This window comes from Aquarana catesbeiana, linkage group LG09, assembly GCF_042186555.1.
Source record: "Aquarana catesbeiana isolate 2022-GZ linkage group LG09, ASM4218655v1, whole genome shotgun sequence".
Lineage (NCBI taxonomy): Eukaryota > Metazoa > Chordata > Amphibia > Anura > Ranidae > Aquarana > Aquarana catesbeiana.
Genome location: NC_133332.1, coordinates 281,460,935 through 281,481,632, shown reverse-complemented (window position 1 = coordinate 281,481,632; position 20,698 = coordinate 281,460,935). Strand labels below are relative to the sequence as shown.

Below are 20,698 nucleotides of genomic sequence, written 5' to 3'. Positions count from 1 at the left end.
TGCAGCTATAGTAAGGTGGATGTAGCAGGACGGTATATTTTTCTCTATTGCACAATTGAGAATAGGAAATGTGTATTAGCTAACATCTACATCCCTCCCCCTTTTGGGAGGGAGGTTTTGGATGACCTAACTGAATTTATGGCGGGCTTCCCAGGGGTCCCGGTAGTAGCGGTCGGGGATTTCAACATGACCATGAATAATGAAGTAGACAGGTTTCCTTTAAAAAAGCTGGGTAGGGGAAAACCTAAGAGTCTGCTTCTACAGTATTGTGATGAAGTGGGATTGGTGGACATCTGGAGAGAGAGGCACCCTGGGGTGAGACAATATTCCTGCCACTCCAGGACACATGCCACCCTGTCCAGGATAGACCTAGTGTTGGGCAATGAGGAATCGCTGGATATAGTGGGAGAAATAGTTTACGAGCCAAGGGGGATTTCGGACCACTCACCAGTGATAATTGATTTAAAGGGTGAGAGAGGCCTTAATAAGGGTGACTGGAAAGTAAACCCCTTTTGGCTCGAGATTATTGAGGACGCGGGTACTGTGATGGAAAGGTTGGTGGAATTTGCAGAGTTGAATATAGGCACGGCTCCATTAGGGATAGTTTGGGACGCCCTGAAAGCTTTTCTCCGGGGGGATCCTAATTCAAAAAATATCCCACACTAAGAAAAAATCACAGATAGAAGAACTAAAAGTTAAAGAGAGGGTTCGAAGGGCGGAAGAACGGTATGTTGAGGCTCCAACCCCATCCAGATATGAGGCGTGGGTAGAGAGACAAAATGAGTATAGTAGAATGGTCTTGGAAAAGACGGAGAGGAAAAGGCTATTTCAAAAACGGAGGTTTGCCTGTGAGGGGGAGTGTGTCGGGAGGACCTTGGCCCTGATTATAAGGGCCAACGGCCCTCCAAATTCCATACCAGCGATTGAAGGAAGAGAGGGAACAATAAAAAACACTAACCCAGAAATATTAGAAGAGTTTAGGGAGTACTTTAAAAATCTATATAGCTCGGCACAGGAAGACGTGGCGGGGGAAATGAGGGATTTCTTTGGTCAGCTTAAGTTAACCCCGCTCACGAAAGAGGATAGGGAAATGTTGGAGGCCCCCCTGACACTTGTGGAATTACAAAGGGCTGTGGCAGACATGGCAAACCAGAAGGCCCCTGGTCCTGATGGTTTACCCATAGAAATTTTCAAAAAGTATGGGGAGTTTTTGCTCCCCATGCTTTTGGAAGTACTAAACGGCACTGGGAAGGACGGTAATTTGCCTGCGTCTATGACAAAAGCCATCATAATAATGTTGCTATAGGAGGGGAAAAACCCGTTAGAGGTGGCATCATATAGATCGATATCATTGTTATGTTCGGACGTGAAGATTCTGGCAAAGGCCCTGGCAACAAGGCTAAAGAAAATAATCTCAAAAGTAATCCATACAGATCAAACCGGGTTTATCCCGGACAGAGCTACAAGTACGAACATAAGACGAGTATATTTAAATATGCAGATCCCCACGGTGAATAGCGGTAAGAGAGCGCTCCTCTCGTTAGACGCCACCAAGGCATTTGATTGCTTGGAGTGGCATTATATCTGGAAGGTGTTGGCGGAACTCCAATTTGGCCCCAGCTTTGTTCATTGGCTGAGCCTTTTGTATGACAAGCCAAAGGCAAAGATCAGAGTCAACGGAGAATGTTCAGAATGGTTCCAATTAAGAAGGGGCACCAGGCAGGGGTGCCCTTTGTCACCCCTCCTGTTTGCCCTGGCAATGGAGCCGCTGGCTGCGGCCATAAGGGCGTCCCAGGGGGTTCAGGGGTTTAAAAGAAGGAGGGGAGAGGAGAAAATAGCAATGTATGCGGACGACATTTTGTTGTTCCTGGGGGACACACAGGATTCATTAAGGACGGCCATGGGGATGATTGAGGACTTTGGCCATTTCTCCGGGTTAAAAATTAATTGGGAAAAGTCAGCAATATTACCTATAGACCCTCTGACGGAGCCCCTTCCATATCAAACCCCACAAATTAAGGTAGTAAATCAGTTGAAATACCTGGGGATCAATATCTCAAGGGATCCGGAGCAATATATCGCAGAAAACCTAGTTCCATTAATGAAAAAACTTAAACAGAAATGTCGGGTGTGGGGACGGTTGCCTCTGTCGGTCGCCGGGCGCTGTAACCTGATAAAAATGGTTTGGATGCCGCAAATCCTATATATTATACATAATTCACCTGTTTGGATCACTAAACGTTGGTTCAACAAAATGGACAGCTTATTCAGAGAGCTGATTTGGAAGGGCGGGGCAGCAAGGATCGGCTTGCAGACGCTCCGGCGACCGGCAGAGAAGGGGGGACTGGGAGTGCCGGATCCGGGATGCTATTTTTTGGCATCACAGGTCCAGCAGATGGGAGGGTGCAATAGGCCCGGGAAATGGGTAACAGGGAATAACGTACTACTAAGTGACACCAACCATGACACTATAGTAGAAGCGCTGGAGGCGGACTCCTTTATCACTAGATGTCCCACCACCCAGTTGATGGTCAAGAGCTGGACTAAGGTTAAAAAAATAATGGGCTATGTAGATTTCTCTGAGTTTTCCCCATTGTGGGAAAATGGCAAGCTCAATGAGGTAAAAATAATGGGGAAGATTGAGGAGTGGGATCGGCAGGGCATCCATTATCTCTCACAGCTTTATAAGGCTGGGAGTTTAAAAACATTCCAGGAGCTAGTGATTGAATTTGCGATCCCCAACCGTTCATTCTATAGATACTTGCAGGTAAGGCACGCCCTAGACGCACAATTTAACGGCAAGGAGCCATTATGGAGCGATATGATTTCTGTAAGAAAACTGGTCGACTCAGATTCCACGAAAGGTCTAATCTCTGGTATGTACAGTAGTTGAAGAATCTCGATCCAGGGGGACAGAGTGGAAGATAAAAATAGGAAGAAATGGGAGGATGAGGTTGGGATAATGTCGGACAGTCAATGGGAGTATGTATTGTCATCTGGACCCTGAGTCTCCCTCACTCCATCACAGGTAGTGTCTCATTTATATCTGATATATAGGGTGTATTTTACACCATTAAAGATGTTTAGGATGGGGAGGAGGGAAGACTCGGGGTGCCAGAGGTGTGGAGGAGAGAGGGGAGATCTATTACACATGTTCTGGCACTGCCCCAAACTGTATAGATATTGGAAAAGTATTGTGGACAGGATAAATTGTATTTTTAAGACATCACTGAGCATGAGTGCTAAGACCTGCCTACTAGGCCTAATGGAGGAGCAACAGCCCGCGAGAGATACACAGACTGCAATAGTCAGGTGCCTGTTTCAAGGGAAAAAGCTTATAGCCAAGAATTGGCAGAGAAAAGAACCCCCAATGGTCGAAGAATGGGTGAAAGAAGTAAAGGAGGAAGTTAGTAGAGAGAAACTCATATATAAGAAAAGAAGTAATCACAAAAAATTTGAGAAAATATGGAAGGATTGGGTGATGTGGGAGGAGCACAGAATGAATGGTGGGGGAGAATAAGGTTTAGAGGGGTTGGGGGGATGGGGGGGGTGTGATGGTGGGGGGGAGGGGGAGGGAATGGGGGAGAAAGAAGGGGGGAAAATTTTTGTACGTCCCTTCGGTAGAGGAGGGTATCTTATTGATGTTCATGCTCTTTGCTTTTTATGTGGACTGTTGTATAAATGTGGTAAAAGTTGAGGACTGCGCAAATGCTGGTTATGTCAGTCCCCAGAATGTGACCTGATCTGTTTTTTAATGTGAAATTTTTTCTTTTCAATAAAAAGGATTTAAACGATAATGAATTAAACATAAAAAAAAAAAAAAAAAAAGTTACAAAATTCTCACCACTGCACCCTGCATGCTGCGCCATACATTACATACGCTTGGTCACCGAACTCTGTATGCTTTACTGTCCCCCAGAAATTTTCCCTGGTCTTCCCCAAGCAAACCCCCCCTCCCTTCCCTCCCTCAAGTATCCCCCCTAAAAGTAACTATAAAATTGTTACCTCTGCACACCTGTCCACAGTTAACCTTAGCACCCCCCCATCCACAACTCACATTTGTCCCCCTTGCACCCCAGCTCTCCTCTCTGCTAAATTCCCCCCCAGCCCCCCCTCTGCTAATTCCCCCCCCAGCTCTCCTCTCTGTACAAATAACCCCCCACCTTTCCTCTCTGCTAAAATCCCCCCCAGCTCTCCCCTCTGTACAAATAACCCCCCACCGTTCCTCTCTGCTAAAATCCCCCCCAGCTCTCCTCTCTGCACAAATTACCCCCCCTTACAAATTACATCCCCCACCTTACCTCTCTGCTTGCCCCCCCCCCCGACTCTCCTCTCTTCTAAAATCCCCCCACCTCTCCTCTCTGCTAACCCCCCCAGATCTCCTCTCTGCACAAATTACCCCCCCCTCCAGCTTTCCTTTCTGCACAAATTACCCCCCCAGCTTTCCTCGCTGCTAAAATCCCCCCCCCAGCTCTCCTCTCTTCACAAATTATCCCCCCTACAGTTCTCCATGCTTGAATGTATTTACCTGAAAGCTCTCCCCCCCCCCCCTTTCAAACCCTCCTACCTCTCCTGAAAGGCTGCCATTGCTGTATAATATATGGTATGCATGGTCCACAGGCTCTTTTCTTTTAAACTCGGCATAGTACAGAGTGACGATCGCAGAACTCCGCCTATCAGAACTATCAGAGTAGCAGCATCAGGCGGGGATGCAAGCTTCCTTTCGGATGACCACAAGCAGCTGCAGTGCTGGGACCGGACTCACTAGGGCTTGAGGGTGAAAAGAGAAGCCAGTAAAGGAAGTGGGTTGTGTGAAGACTTCCTCTACTGGCTAATGTGTTACATGACAGGTTGGAGGAGAGAGGGCTGCCATAGGTTCCGGTACGGCGTACTGGCACGTTCTGGCAGAAAAAAAGCCCTGATTATATAGAAGTATAATGGTGTCTGTTTAGTAAAACTTTCTATTTAAGTCCTCACGCACACTGGACATGTTTACAGCTGCTGTTTTTGGTTTCAGGCAATTTTTTCTGCAGCCAGTAAACTCCCCAACATGTATATCCTATGTGTCTATGCACACATAGGCTGTTATCAGAGTTTTTTGGCAGGGGCGTTTTCTGGCTAGAAAAAAACCCAGAACTAGTGGGTTTTTAAATGTGTTTTTCAGCTGTAAAAACGCTGTAAGTGATAAAAGATTAAAAATGCTGAAATATGCTGAAAACGCGGCTATTAAACATTTATCAGCATTTTTGAGCCATAAGCTTTTGTGGGAGTATCGTTTTGCTAAAAAAACCTAATAAACTCTAAAAATACATAAAACCGCTGAAAACTCTACTGCAAAAACTCTGTAAAACTCATTCTACAGCTACAGCTTTTTACAGCTAACGCTACTGGCTTTGTTATCGCATCCAGTGTGCATAAGGCCTTATAGTTAATTTACTGGTTTCTAAGCCCCTGCCACTGGGGGGCACTGTAGATATGATGTCCCTGCCTTTCGCTTGTGATGATTTGTCTTGTGATTGTGACTCATGATTTTTTCTTTTTTTCATGTCATGAGACCCCAGTCTGTTCCTGCCTTCTCAAACTGACGGCCCTCCAGCTGTTGCAAAACTACAAGTCCCATCATGCCCCTGCCTGTGGAGTCATGCTTGTAACTGTCAGCCTCATGGGCATAGGGGTGTACTCACTTTTGTTGCCAGCGGTTTAGACATTAAAGGCTGTGTGTTGAGTTATTTTGAAGGGACAGCAAATTTGCACTGTTATGCAAGCTGTACACTCACTACTTTACATTGTAGCAAAGTGTCATTTCTTCAGTGTTGTCACATATAAAAATCTAATAAAATATTTACAAAAATGTGAGGGGTGTACTTACTTTTGTGAGATACTGTATACAAGTGTTTAATATTCAGCTTGCTGGGACTTGTGGTACATCTGTCTATCTACATTTCCTTTCTATGAATTAGACTAGTAGAATGCATGATACGCCTGTTAGGCTATATCATTATCTGCTGGGACTGAGTATTACCGCTTGCTGGGATTTGTGATACATATGCTCATTCAACCCATGAATCATAGCTCCCAACTGTCCGTGATTTCGAGGGACCGTTCCTGATTTGGAACAAAGTCCCTCTGTCCCTCCTTCATCCTCATGTGTCCCTCATTTGGTTCTGATCTACATAGTTGGATATGAAATGCACTCTTTGTCTTTCAAAAAGTGTTTCCCAGAGCTAAACCTTTCATCCAATTTCTAAACTGCTGCATTTGTAAATTCCAAAAGCCAGTATAATGGAATAGTAGTGGTAAAAAAAATTGTGTGTTTAACCAATCATTTTAAGGGGTTAGGAAGGGGGTGTGTCCTATGCTTACATACTTTTGCTGATAGATGTCCCTTATTCTCATCTCAGAAAGTTGGGAGGTATGAATAAATGTTTAAGTTTAATACATTATTATGCAATTGGCTGCTATATAGATAACTGCTTTATAATTAGCTTGTTGGGACTTGTGAAAACATCCGTCTACCTGCATTGTCTTTTGTGCAATTAGCTGGTTGGAATACAATATACACCGGTTTGACTATATTTTTGCCTACTGATGTTGGGACTGAATATATAGGTTTGCTGAGACTTGTGGTACATTTGCTGATTCATACTTTTGGTACTGCATCAATCCGTGGGAACGTTTCTGACTACAGATTTGGTTTACTTCAAAAGGCTATACACAATTGCTGACATTGAGTATTTATTAGCAGCCATGTGTTTTAAGCACAGTTGTTTTCTGTTGCTTCAACATATGTTTATTCCTTGCACATAAGTACATCTATTTGCCCACGAGGAGTCTTTTAACTATCAAAATTTGTCCCAATACCATCGGGGGGCCTTTATTTCAAGTATGTGCCATCATCAGTTGATATCATTGTCACAAAAGCGGCCACTTGAATTTTTTATATATTTTTTTTAATTCCATCCAGTATTTTGCAATTTATTACTATATTGAAGTGGTTGGATTAGTGCTTTTAAGAGATTTTACAAGTTGTGGAACTGCAAAAATCAATTAGCAATGTTGCAACTGGAGGATGTTGAGATATTTAAGCACATTTAAGCAAATTATAACAATACCACTATGTAGACAATATTTGCACATCCAGTAATAGTAAATCCTCCTATATGAGATATATTGCTGAAATTTGATCTCAATGAGTTTTTCTCAACATGACTTCAAGTGGCTTTATATAATTGATTGATATATATATATATATATATATATATATATATATATATATATATATATATATATATATATCTATCATTGATGCTATTTTTATATCTTATCTTGAGAGCTTTGTAGGTTTAGTATGGAAACTGCATAAATTATTATCTGTCTGTTTTATCCACTTCAGCTATGGAAGGTTTTACCTCCTCCTGACCAGGCCATTTTTTGTGATACTGCACTGCGTTGCTTTAACTGACAATTGCGCAGTTGTGCAACGCTGTAACTAAATAAAATTGATGATGTTTTTTTCACACAAATAGAGCTTTTTTATTATTTGATCACCTCTGCGGTTTTTATTTTTTGCGCTATAAACAAAAAAAGACCGGCAAATTAAAAAAAAAAATATATATTTTTTACTTTCTGCTATAAAAGATATCCAATAAAAAAATTTAAAAAATCGGATTTCTTCATCAGTTTAGGCCAATTTGTATTCTGCTACATATTTTTGGTAAAGAAAATAGCAAAAAGCGTATATTGATTGGTTTGCACAAAAGTTACAGCGTCTATAAACTATCGGATAGATTCATTTTTAATTGTTTTTACTAGTAATGGCGGCGATCAGCGATTTTTAAGGGACTGCGACATTGCGACGGACAAGTCTGACACTAATGCCGCGTACACACGATCGGAAATGCTGCCAGCAAAACTCCGATGAGAGCTTTTGGTCGGAAAATGCGACCGTGTGTATGCTCCATCGGACTTTTGCTGGCGGAATTCCAGCCAGCAAAAGATTGAGAGCAGTTTTTCTATTTTTCAGTCGGGAATTGTTCCTATCCGAAAATGCGATTGTCTGTATGCAATGTGGGCGCGCAAAAAGTCACGCATACTGGGAAACAATTTGACGCATGCTCTGAAGCATTGAACTTCATTTTCTCAGCTCGTCGTAGTGTTGTACGTCACCGCGCTCTTGGCGGTCGAACTGTGTGGGGGATGGACTGACTGGAGGAAGAGAGAGATCTGTGTTCCTGATTAGCAGGAAGACAAGATTTCTCTCTTCCTCTCTGACAGAACGACGGTCTGCCTTGTTTACATAGGCAGACTGCTGCTCTGCCTCACCTGTGAATGATTGCAGGTGGCCGGCAGCCATCGTGGCTGCCGGACCTGCTGATTGGCTCCCGCTGTGTCCAATCACATCGGGTGTGGGGCTCCGGCGGCCCAATCCGAGCAATCACGTACAGGTAAATGATTTTGCACTTAAGGGCCACCCTGCCGCAGTATATGTACATGAGACGGTCCTTATGTGGTTAAAGTGTAGATCCACTTTTGTTGAGACACAAACAATACCCTCCCTCTCAGGATTCAATGTACATTGAAAGGTTTTTAACAAACGTTGTAGCAAAGTCTTACTTGGTTTTCTGGGAAAATTGATGAGCCAATCACACAAGCAGGAACTGGCATTTCTGTGGAAGTTCTGTACACCAGCTGTGTACAGAAAGCCTTCAGGTGGCCTCATTAGATTTAAATTTTAATGCAAATTACAGTGGCTGCAGATTGAAGAGGAAGTGTATTTTTTAAAAACATTAAATTACAGTATGGCTTGTGTAGCAATTGTGCTATTTTTTATTTGCCATATCCACTCCAAGAAAATGCAGTTACTCTTTAAGTTTTCAATCAGATCATGGGTATTTTATACAAGTATTCAATCAAGCTGTATAATGTTTTTTAAAAAGTGGATGGCTATATAAAAAAGCCTTTTTTTAATTATTCCTTACAAATAATAGTTCAAAAAGCATTAGTCTCCACCATGTTCTGTTGCAATGATTATATACTGATATATTTGTATCCCATATATTGGGAGTCATATACACATTCCTTGATAATTTAAATATTCTAGATTTTATAATCTGGTAATCATTTTCTTAATCTCTCCACACTAAATTTGCAATAGTGATTTTATGTTTTCTTTTAAATACTTAAGATTTGTAATACAAGACAGGAGCAGTGTGCCTGTTGAAACAGACAAATGTGACTGTTTTTGCATCATTTTATAATAAATTATTTCAAATGATCTTTACTGGTGTAAACACATTAGGGGTAGATGAATTAAACAGATATTAACAAATATAAGATATTAAAAAAGCCTGTAAGACTTCATTTACTCCATGAGTATTTATCTGCAGTGTTCAGCAGCATGAAGAAGCATGTTAAAAGAAGGTGTTTTTTTCAGTTGGTATGCTTTTAGTTTAACTCACATCAATTGAAATCAGTTTAATCGGTTAACATGCATTTGAAATTAAATAAATTGCCCCATAATGTACACATTTGTGTTGTACAATGCAGGTAAACATGTTGCACACAGAAGCATGAAGTTAACCAAAAGACTGGCTCCAGTCAATGAAGATGAACGCTGCAAATACAGATATAATAAACATAAGGCTATCGCTTTACCCATCAAAAGTTTTGTAATTCTGTCCATACAGCTCTGATATTTATGGGTCTGCTACTTAGCACAGTTCTCTTTGCCAGGGTAAGATATTTGATTTTTCTCTGGCGCCATGAAAGACTAAGGCTGCTTTTTGAGGCAGAATTTCACTTTTCATAATAAACAGAAGCATTTTCTTTTGTCTTTTCTGCCCAAGCCATCCCAATGTGCTTATCTCTCACTTATAGCATACAGCAATAATAAATGTGACCCCAAAAGGGGATATACCTAGTGCAAAAGGAATGGGAGCAGTGTACTATCACTTAGATGCAAATAAATAAGAAGCAATTGGTAATGATCATAAGGCAATGTTAGAAAAATTCATGAAAAAAAAAATCAGTATAGAGGAACAGTGATCGCCCCTTGTGACCCGTTGGTAGGTAGTACATCATCCCATGTCTAGGCTCTTGGGGATACCCGCTGGGTTGGGGGACATACCTGGGTGGGTGGTGGGTGTAGGTGTCCATTCACTTCAGCATTCAATTATGTGGGATGATTTGCGATCATGTCTGACAGCCCCACAAAATATATATTTTCCATTTATGTCCTTAGTAATCGATGTTATTATATTGTTACCTTTTTGCTGATTGTGATCTTCTATTGTAGAGTTCAAAATAGCGATACAGGTATAACCAACTGTCCCTGAGGAAGCCGTTTTAGGCGAAACATGTAGGACTTTTACTACCTGCTTACAAGACTGGCCACCACGCTCCAGGCTGGGTTTTGTAATACTGCTATACAGTTGGCTTTTAATATTCCCATTTTCTGTTTGTTTACACTCCTGACATGTAATTTTGTACAATTTTTTAAAGCATTATTTGTCAATAAAATATATTATAATTTCATAATCTACATATCTCAATTTTTGGTTGGCACCGTGATAATCCCCTTATCTCTCTTGTACCACTAATATCAAATTTATTGGGATGAGGTGCCGTATTGTACCGAGGACTATCCAGTCATTGAAACCCCTTTACTTTAACAGTGTTACTTCAAGCGAGCTCTGGAATCTTCCCACCAATGTTCATGTGAAAACAAAAAGCAGGGGAGGGGAGAGAGAGCGACACTAAGTGTAGTAGTAGCAGTGGGAGAATCAATAAAAATATGGATGATAAGTATTGCACCAAAACACACGTGGATAGATAAAGCATATCGATCCATTCTGTAAAGACATCAGCAGATGGCACCTTCTTGAGAACTCTCTGATGGATATGGAATGATAGGAAAAAGGAGAAAGGGGGAATGCACCACTCTCAGTGTAATATTATTAAAAGGCAGTGCACAAAAAAAAAAGAGATGCACTCACATGAAAAATGTACATGTGATTGGAGGCCAATATGGATAGCAAGGATGTAAAATCCTTAGCCAGGGATTCATAAATACCACTACACTGAGAGCATCCTACTCTCTCTTTTGTTTTTTGGGGGGGTTTTGCCACTGCACATTTACATCTATTGACAAGGCCATCCAACAAAAGCAGCCCCATATCCATTCTCCATACATTGCCACCGGCTGGATACCTTGACTAACGCCTGTGTCCCATAATCCTCATGTGAGTGCATCTCTTAATTTTTTGTGCACTGCCTTTTATTAATACTACACTGAGAGTGGTGCATTCCCCCTCTCCTTTTTCCTATCGTTCTGTATCCATCAAAGAAATTTGAAGAAGCTGCAATCTGCTGATGTTTTTACAGGACATATTGATAAGTTGTGTCCATGTGTGTGTGAGTGCAATACTTATCATCCATTTTTTTATAGATTCTCCCAGTACTACTAGGATTATAAAGTGGTGCTCTCTCTCCCCTCCCCTGCTTGTTTTCACATTCTCTCTCACTTACCTAGTCCGATGGTCGCTTTGAATATGCACCTCTTTGTTCAAAATGTAAATGATGAATTCTGAACCCATGATATCCTATAACATCATGTAAACATCCAGGAAACGTCATATTCCATCAAGCAGTGGATGAATTGTTCAGGTGGATCTTCCTATTACATATTTTTGGTAAATATATTTTTGGTAAATATAGAGAAAATTGTACAATGCACACAGATGCGAGGTGGTTGCAGGGCAGCCCTTTTCCCCTGGGGGTATACTTACAGCTGCAGCCACAGCATGTGTGCACCCCCAGTTGCTGCCTCTGCAGCTAAAGAGGGAGCAGTTGGGGGTGGTAAAACAGCTCGACCATGTGGTTTTACCACCCTACAACCTCACATGTGAACAAGCCCTTGGTTCACATCTGTGTGGCAGCGTGCTGCTTGTAGGGCAGCCCTTTCATTTCAGTGGGCTGCCCTACCTGCAGAAATGTAGTGAATGAAGTCTATGATCCTTTTTGAAATTTGCTTCACACCAAAAACACCCTGTTTGCCAATGTGTTGGGTACCATTAAGAATTAATGGCACCCTTAATGAGCAGAGCGTTTGTCTGTGCATCAGGAACGAGTGCGATTTTGCGTGCATTCCGCGACACACAGTAATTTGTACCAAGCCTTGGACTGAGGTGCCTCAAGACTGAAAATACTTTTCAAGGGCGTCCCAACTGGAAAAAGGAGAAAGGTTGAGAAACACTGACATAGAGGGATGGAAGCAATCTCCTGGAGGTAGAGGAGACACTGGCGGACTGCTTTAGAATATAGGAGAATGAAAGTTTTTTCCCCTTTTAGACAGTTGTCCCTGGAACAGATGTCTATGTTGGAAGGTTCCCCTTACCACTTGTTTTGTGCAAATATAAGGGTGAACATCTCCAATGGGGAAACTATTCACTAATTCACATTAACTAAAAAAGTCATACATGAAGAGAGCGTTCCTCAGTTGCAACAAAAGATCTGGTAACTTATCCTGCCCTTCTCTTTATGACAACGAAAGTGAAAGGTGAAAACTAGCTCCAGACAGCTATTGGCTGGTGTAACCTGATGTGTATTTAGAGTTTCATGTTCAAAATCACAAATTTAATTACAGTCAATATATATATATATACATTTAAAATATGCTTAAATGAAGCTTAAGGACCTAAGGATTAAGGCCTATTCACACCAAAATGCTATAACACACGTTACTCAAGTTGGTGTGCTGCATTGCAATAAAAAGGGACTGGTGCTCCATCACACCTGCATTGCAGCATACTGCAACATGTGGTAACACACTATGGTATGCTACGATCAAACCTAGTGCATTCTAATTTTTGGTATGCTGTGGTGGATTGGTTGCCCATTCAAACGAATGGGCTACCTTGACATAATATGTGTTAATGCCCATGCATTAAATGCATTGCAGCGAACCACCCTGATATAAATGGGTCCTTACTGATGGTGGTTTGTTGTATACCAGAACTGCAAGCCTTGACTCACATAAAATACGCTATCAGAATAAAGGCTAAATCTACCCAAAACAAATGTTTCATTTTTTTCAAAAATGCAAGAAAATTAATCCTTTTTTCTCTCTGGGACATTTTTTATGAGGTAGCTGCACTTATGCCCTTGGGTGTTTATATATTCTGTAGTCATTATATGAAGTTCTACAATCCCTGTTTAATATCAAAATTAATATATATTATTGAGAGTGCAGCAGGAGGTACTGAAAAATGCTAAAGTCAGAGTGAACACTGAAAAACTCAAGGGGGAAAGAAAAAGTTGGAAATAATGGTACTGAAGTTTTAGCGTATCTAAGGCAAAGCCTATAACCAAATTATTCCTTTTGGATCAATTGGACTTTAAAGAGCTGACTGCCTTTTTAGTCTTTCAAGTAGCCTGATCTGGCAATTGTAGTGAACACACGCTCTCTTATGTGCAATGGGGTTGATTTACTAAAACTGGAGAGTGCAAAATCTGGTGCAGTTCTGCACAACAATCAGCTTCCATTTTTTATTGTTGTTAAAGCTTAATTGAACAAGCTGAAGTGTCACTATTTAGTGAGTTCTCTACCCTGGTTGGTGTAATATTATACCAAAACTACAAGAATACAGCATTACAATTTAGAACCAAAAAATTTACAGTTTAGGATTATTGAAAAATAAGATAAAACAACAATAATAATAATAACAGTAATATATTCATTTGAAACTTTGTAAATTGTAAAAAATAATCTTCTTACCTTCCAACCTCATGCCTACATTGAGACACTTTTGGAAACGACAGTACGGACACCTTTTCCTTTGTGTTTTGTCTATTTTACAGCTCTGGTTCTCTGTGCAGGTATATCGCTTGTTATTTTGGACAGTCCTCTTGAAGAATCCCTATTTTGTGTATAAAACAGATGCATTGAAAAGTTAATGATCAGACAAATAGATATCAATAAAGATATTCATGAATAAAATGGCTATGACTTATTTTGAACCCCCATTATGCACAAAGGCCCTTATTGAAAACTATTTGCTGTAGCTTTGAAGCATCTGACAATATCTTTCTACCAGTAAAAGGTATTGGAGTTGATTTACTAAAAGAAAAAAGCATATTTACATTGTAACATATAGGTTCCCTTAGCATTGTAAAGAGGTGTAGTTGCACTTGCTTCAATCATCCAATCATATGCAAGCAAAAAGCATAAGGTGTTTAATTCCCCTCAAAGCTACATATTATTTAGTAAGCTAAGTGAACACATTTAATGAATCAACCCTATTGGATTATTCCGGCACCTAATACTGTTTCTGGCATAACACAAGGTACAAAACGTTTCTTGTGTGGCTCCCATAGTGAGGTGTCCGTTTATGAAGAAGTGAAAAAAATTCACTGCTTCATTCTCCGGCATTCACAGAGGAGATCGTTCTCCTTTGTGTGCCAGTTTATGAAACTTTGTAGATCGCTTCTCCTTCGGTGGAGTGAAGTGATCTACAAATGCTTCAAACAGTGGAGAACGGTCCCTGATACTGGAATCTCGTGAGACTTTACGAGATTACAATACCAGAAATTCACAGAAACACAGAGATGTCAGTTTATTAAGCAGTGATAAATTATCACTGCTCAGTACACGGACAGACAGCGTGGTTAATGTTAATAAAATGAAGAGTATATATATATATATATATATATATATATATATATATATATATATATATATATATATATATACATGAAATCTGTGTGAAATCTGACACAGATCGCCAGTGAAGTGCTGAGATCGCAGCTTCATAAACTGGCCATTTCTGTGTCAGTCAATAAGGATTCTCAGTGTGCAGAGAACATGTTCAAACACTTCTCCCCCTATTATCTCTGTTTCATAAACTGTTTATGGACTGTGATCAGTGGCGATCCTCTGGATATGGACGCCTGAGCAACAAGTCCATTAACTTGGTTAATAGTCTGAAACAATGTGGAAATACATAGTATGTGTCATCTCTTTGTTTCCCCAAGCTTTACAATAAAAAATATACTCATGGCAATAAAATTTACTATATATCACGGAGATGGAATTTCACGTTTCTCATTTCGCTTTTTTTTCTACAGACTGTACATACTAAGTTCTTAAAATATTTTATCTCTAGGACCTTTCACCATTTTTGCATACTACTGTGTAACATTTTAGGCACGTATGAAAAAATGCTGTACATTAAGAATGCTTTCATAAATAGAAGTATTAATAGTTTATTTTTATCAGTTAAATGAACAGAAGAGAAATCCAATTCAAATCAATATTTGGTGTGACCACCCTTTGCCTTCAAAACAGCATCAATTGTTCTAGGTTTTTTGAAGGAACTTGGCAGGTAGGTTATTCCAGACATCTTAGAGAACTAACCACAGATCTTTGGTGGAAGTAGGCTGCCTCAAATACTTCTGTCTCTTCATGCAATCCCTTGGAGACTCGATGTTGAAATCAAGGATCTGTGGGGGCCAAACCATCACTACCAGGACTCTTTGTTCTTATTTACACTGAAGATAGTTTTTAATGACATTGGCTGTATGTTTGTGATCATAGTCCTGATGCAGAATACATTTGGAGCACACATGATCCCTGATGGATGGCATGATGGATAAGTGGCTGCCTGTATTTCTCAGCACTGAGGACACCATTGATCCTGACTAAATATCCAAATCTATTTGCAGAAATGCTGCCGCAAAGTTGCAAAGAACCTCCACCATGCTTCGCTGTTGCCTGCAGACACTCATTATTGTACTGCTATCCAGCCCTTCAGCAAAAAACTGCCTCCTGCTCTAGTCAAATATTTCAAATTTTGACTCATCAGTCCAGAGCACCTACTACCATTTTCTGCACCCCAGTTGCTATATTTTTATGCATAGTTGAGTCACTTAGCCTTGTTTCCACATCTGAGGTATGGCATTTTTGGTGGAATTATTCCATGAAGACCACTTTTGGCCAGACTTTTCTGGACAGTAGATGGATGTACCTGGGTCCCACTTGTTTCCCCTAGTTATGTGCTGATGGCACTGCTGGACATTCCATATTTACTTCCAATATGGGAAGTAACCATGATGTGTCTCTCATCTTCTGCATTAGGTTTCATTGGCTGACCTCTGCTTCTTTGGTCCTCAACCTTGCTGGTTTCTTTGTGCTTCTTCAAAAGAGCTTGAACAGCACATCTTGAAACTCCAGTCTGCTTTGAAATCTTTTCCTGGGAGAGACCTTGCTGATGCAGTATAACTACCTTGTGTCTTGTTGTTGTGCTCAGCCTTGCCATGGTGTATGACCTGTGACATGAAACTGTCTTCCACAACCTCTCCTTAGTTTGGCTGTTCCTCACTCGATTTTTAGCCTCCTACACAAATGTTTCTGTCCAGATAATGACAGTGTTTAAATCTATATATGAAATTGATGAATATTAGCACCTGCTTGGCATAATTGGTTAATCATACACCTGACTCTAATCCTTCAAAATCCCTGACTTTGTGCAAGTGTACAAAGTGTAAGAATTGATGCTGATTTGAAGCCAAAAGTTAGTCACACCAAATATTGATTTGATTTAGATTTTTCTTCTGTTCACTCAATTTGCATTTTGTAAATTGATAAAAATAAACAATAAAATATATATTTTTGAAAGCATTCTTACTTCACAGCATTTCTTTACACCTGCCTAAAACATTTGCAAAGTAATGTATAAATATCACACACATGCACAGTATATATATTATAACAATGCCGTCAAAATTGTTTGGAGCCTTAATGGGACGGTACTATGAAGATGTGTTTTAATAACCTGTAAAGAATTTTTTCCAAAATGCTCACGTTCCCTACCTTAACCTAGCAGACATTTTTTTGGTGAAATATACCCCCCACCTCCCCTTGCCCATCAAATTTGCCTTGATTTTGCTTAACTTTCATTAATAGAGATACTGTAACTTAAAGAAAAATAGCTCAAAGAAAGAAACACAACACAATGAAATGTCTAAAAAAACTTTGAATACCAAGGACAATGAAATGCATTCAAGCCTTAAAGTTTACAATTGAGAAAGGTAACTAATAAATGCACCCAATCGAAAAGCTTTCCACGAAAGTCAAACTAATGTTGAAAACAATTCCACACTACGTAATGTGTATCTCATTAACCATTTCAGCCATGGAAGATTTTACCCCCTTCCTGACCCTAGCACTTTTTACAATTTGGCACTGCGTCGCTTTAACTGACAATTGCACGGTCATGCAATGCTGTACCCAAACAAAATTTGCGTCCTTTTTTTCCACAAATAGAGCTTTCTTTTGGTGGTATTTGATCACCTCCGCAGTTTTTATTTTTTGCACTATAAACAAAAAAAGAGCGACAATTTTGAAATAAACACAATATTTTTTACTTTTTGCTATAATAAATATCCCCAAATTTTCTTTTAAAAAACAAATTTATTCATCAGTTTAGGCCAATATATATTCGTCTACATATTTTTGGTTAAAAAAAAATCGCAATAAGCGTATATTGATTTATTTATTTATTTATTTATTTATTTATTTTTACTAGTAATGGCGTGATGTGCAAATTTTAGTGGTATTGTGGAATTGAGACAGACAGGTCGGACACTTTTGACACATTTTTGGAACCATTGACATTTATACATCGATAAGTGCTATAAATATGCACTGATTACTGTGTAAATGTCACTGGCAGGGAAGGGGTTAACACTAGGAAGTGATCAAGGGGTTAAATGTGTGTTTCCCTCAGTGTGCTCTAACTGTATAGGAATAGGACTGACATGGGGAGGAGACAGATCGTTGTTCCTACTTAGTAGGAACACACAATCTGTCTCCTCTCCCCTGACAGCACAGGGATTTGTGTGTTTACACACACAAATCCCTGTGCTGGCTCTTGTGCAAGCGATCGCGCGTGGCCGATGGCGATCGTGCCTGCCAGCCACGCGCATTGGGTCCCCTGCTGTGCATCGGGCACCTCCGGCGGCGCGCGCACCCTCTGGTGGCTTCCCTGGGCACAGCCTTACCGTGCGGGATTTCGCCCAGGAGAGCCATTCTGCAGCAGTAAAAGTATGTGAGCCGGTCGGGAACAGTAATATAATAAGGTATGCATTTCAATTCAATAAAGATGGCAATAAATATTTTAAAAGAAGCACAATAATAATTTCATTATTTCAGGATCAGCATGTCATATTTCATTAAATTAAGGAAATTAATTTAGGAGTTTGTACAGCATGATAATTACATGATCCCATCTATTTTGATTTATAATGTAAATGTCATAAGAAGAAAAAATGGCGGAGCGCATTTGTAAGATGTAACTTCAAATAAATCTCTTTGAGAAATTAAAACATTAAATAAAACTAAAACTGAAAGCATACCAATTTTCGGTAAACAACTATGATATGAAACATGCATTGGAATCAATTGAAAGTCAGTTAAAATACATTGGCTTCAAATGCTGTTTCTCGGATCTCAACTAATTATTAAATACTTTTAATATTATACTATAGGGTTTACTGTCACATGAGCATCTACTGTTTGTGTCTATAGATCTTCCTGAACTGAAGATCACATCACGCATTTAGTTAACTGATCCAATGTAAAAAAAAAAGATCTTGCAAAAACAATTACATATTTTCTGATTAAAATCATCTCCTTGTGATAGACACACACGTACTCTTGTACATCTAGGGTAAATTAATACCTACTGAAATTGAAACTGGTTGAAGCAGCTCAGCAAGTGGTATTGCTAATGTACTGTTGAAGTCTAAAGGTGATGCTAGGGATCAAACAAATGTCAGTAGTCCTATAGGCACTGACCAAAGTTATAGATTGGGAATTATGATTCAGAGGAAGGACTTTTTGACAGAGACCTGCATTTATCTAATTAACATGAACCATACACAACCAGAACACAAAGACAAATTCTCAAAGCTCAATGCTTAACCTCCCTGGCGGTATGATTATTTTGGATTTTAGGTGCTGAAAGCGGTACAATTATTTTGCATGGAAATTTGGCGTTTTATATTGTAGACCTGTAATTCTTAACAATAACACACTTAGAACTGTCCACCAAGAGTCTAGTAGATATCCCGGGTATGATGAAGTTTGAAACACAAAATCATAAATTATAATATAATAAATAAATATAAATAATTAACAAAAATAATAATATAATTATAATAAAATAAATTTCCCCACGATTCACTATCGCTCAATTCTGCAAGTGTTCTAATTTACTATCGCTGTTTTCTAGCTGGTCTAAAGCCACTTTTGATGTAAAGGGACACTTTTTGGTTGCTATGGACAATCTCCAGTTTCCATGCAGAGCATTGGACAAAGCACTGGGGACAAAAGGGATGTGAAATAATTTCATACACAGTACTGTAATCTGTAAGATTACAGTACTGTATGTGTTATGTTTTTTACATTTTTTGAATTTGCCACCAGGCTCCGCCCCCGTGCGTCGCAATGCTCACAGGGAACGGAGCCTGGCACAGAGAGGCTTCGGAGGAGGACAGAGCCTGCAGACAGCACGGGGGGGACATCGCAGGATCCTGGGGACAAGGTAAGTATACCACACCAGGATCCTGCAATGTAATCCCAAGTGTGGCTCAGGGTTACCGCTAATGGTGCTGAAATTTAACCCTGAGCCACACTTGGGAATACCGTCAGGGAGGCTACTACTCAAATAGCATTCTGAAATGCTATTACCTTACTTTACAATAACATTGCAGAATACCTAGTCACTGTAGTCACTCTCAATGTGAGCCAACAAACAACAAACAAGCTGACAAATGTTTCTTTTTTTCACTAGAATGAGTAAAACCAGCCAAATGTAGCCCACCATCATCTATATGGACCTACACTCACTGATATTTCTTACTTTCTTACTCTCTCACGTATGGAAAAACAGGCTTCAACCATCCCAAGGACAAGCTCAACCCCACAGCTGTTAGATCCTCCTTGCAGCTTTTGTGTACATTACCGGTAAAATAAATCAAGCTCCCAGAAAGTATCCAAATAAAGCAAAAAATTATACACAGTGTAACACCATCAAATAACTTGGTTTATTAAAACAAATAAATATACTCACAAGGACACATAAAAAAAAGCTTCCCAATTGAACAGCGCAGTGATTCGCTCAGCCTCCTAGTGCTACAGCTCTAATCTCCCACACAGACGGCCACGTTGTATGTAAAGCGCTTTTGACAGATCACCAGCTTACTGGAAGTTTCACCCATTCTGTCTAGTTCCTCCAGAGGGTATATGGGGTTAAATGATATATTAAAGGTGAACTGCATTTGGTTAATGCAAATCCAAATACATATTTTACTTTATTATAAATTGATAGTCTAATTATGGTCCAGCCTTCAGCCTATAAGCAAGCAAACTAGTGTAGCAGCCTGGTATTAGGCAGGGTTGCTAACAAATTTAGTTATGCTAGGCGGTAATTAACCTGGTTAATTAGTAGTTGTATCCACTGACTTTCTGCCCTAAGCCTGAATATGGTGCATTTCTCTCTTCTGTCAATAGGTGGCACTGCTGCCTTTGGCATTAGAATGACAAGACCACAGTGAGTTCAGGTTGTGAATAGACATAATTTCTCAGCCAATCATATTTGTGGCTAAGCATGTTGGGAGAGTCTATTTAAGGGGAATGAGT

The 20,698-nt window shown here is 39.9% G+C and overlaps 1 protein-coding gene across 1 annotated transcript in view; it reads right to left on the bottom strand.

The window, feature by feature from the left end:
- LOC141108609 (steroidogenic factor 1-like) overlaps positions 1-20,698 on the bottom strand; it is a 464,304-nt gene that overhangs the window by 428,867 nt on the left and 14,739 nt on the right. Inside the window, 1 exon segment of the mRNA XM_073600362.1 lies at positions 13,775-13,916. Coding sequence (XP_073456463.1) covers positions 13,775-13,916 — 142 coding nt within the window.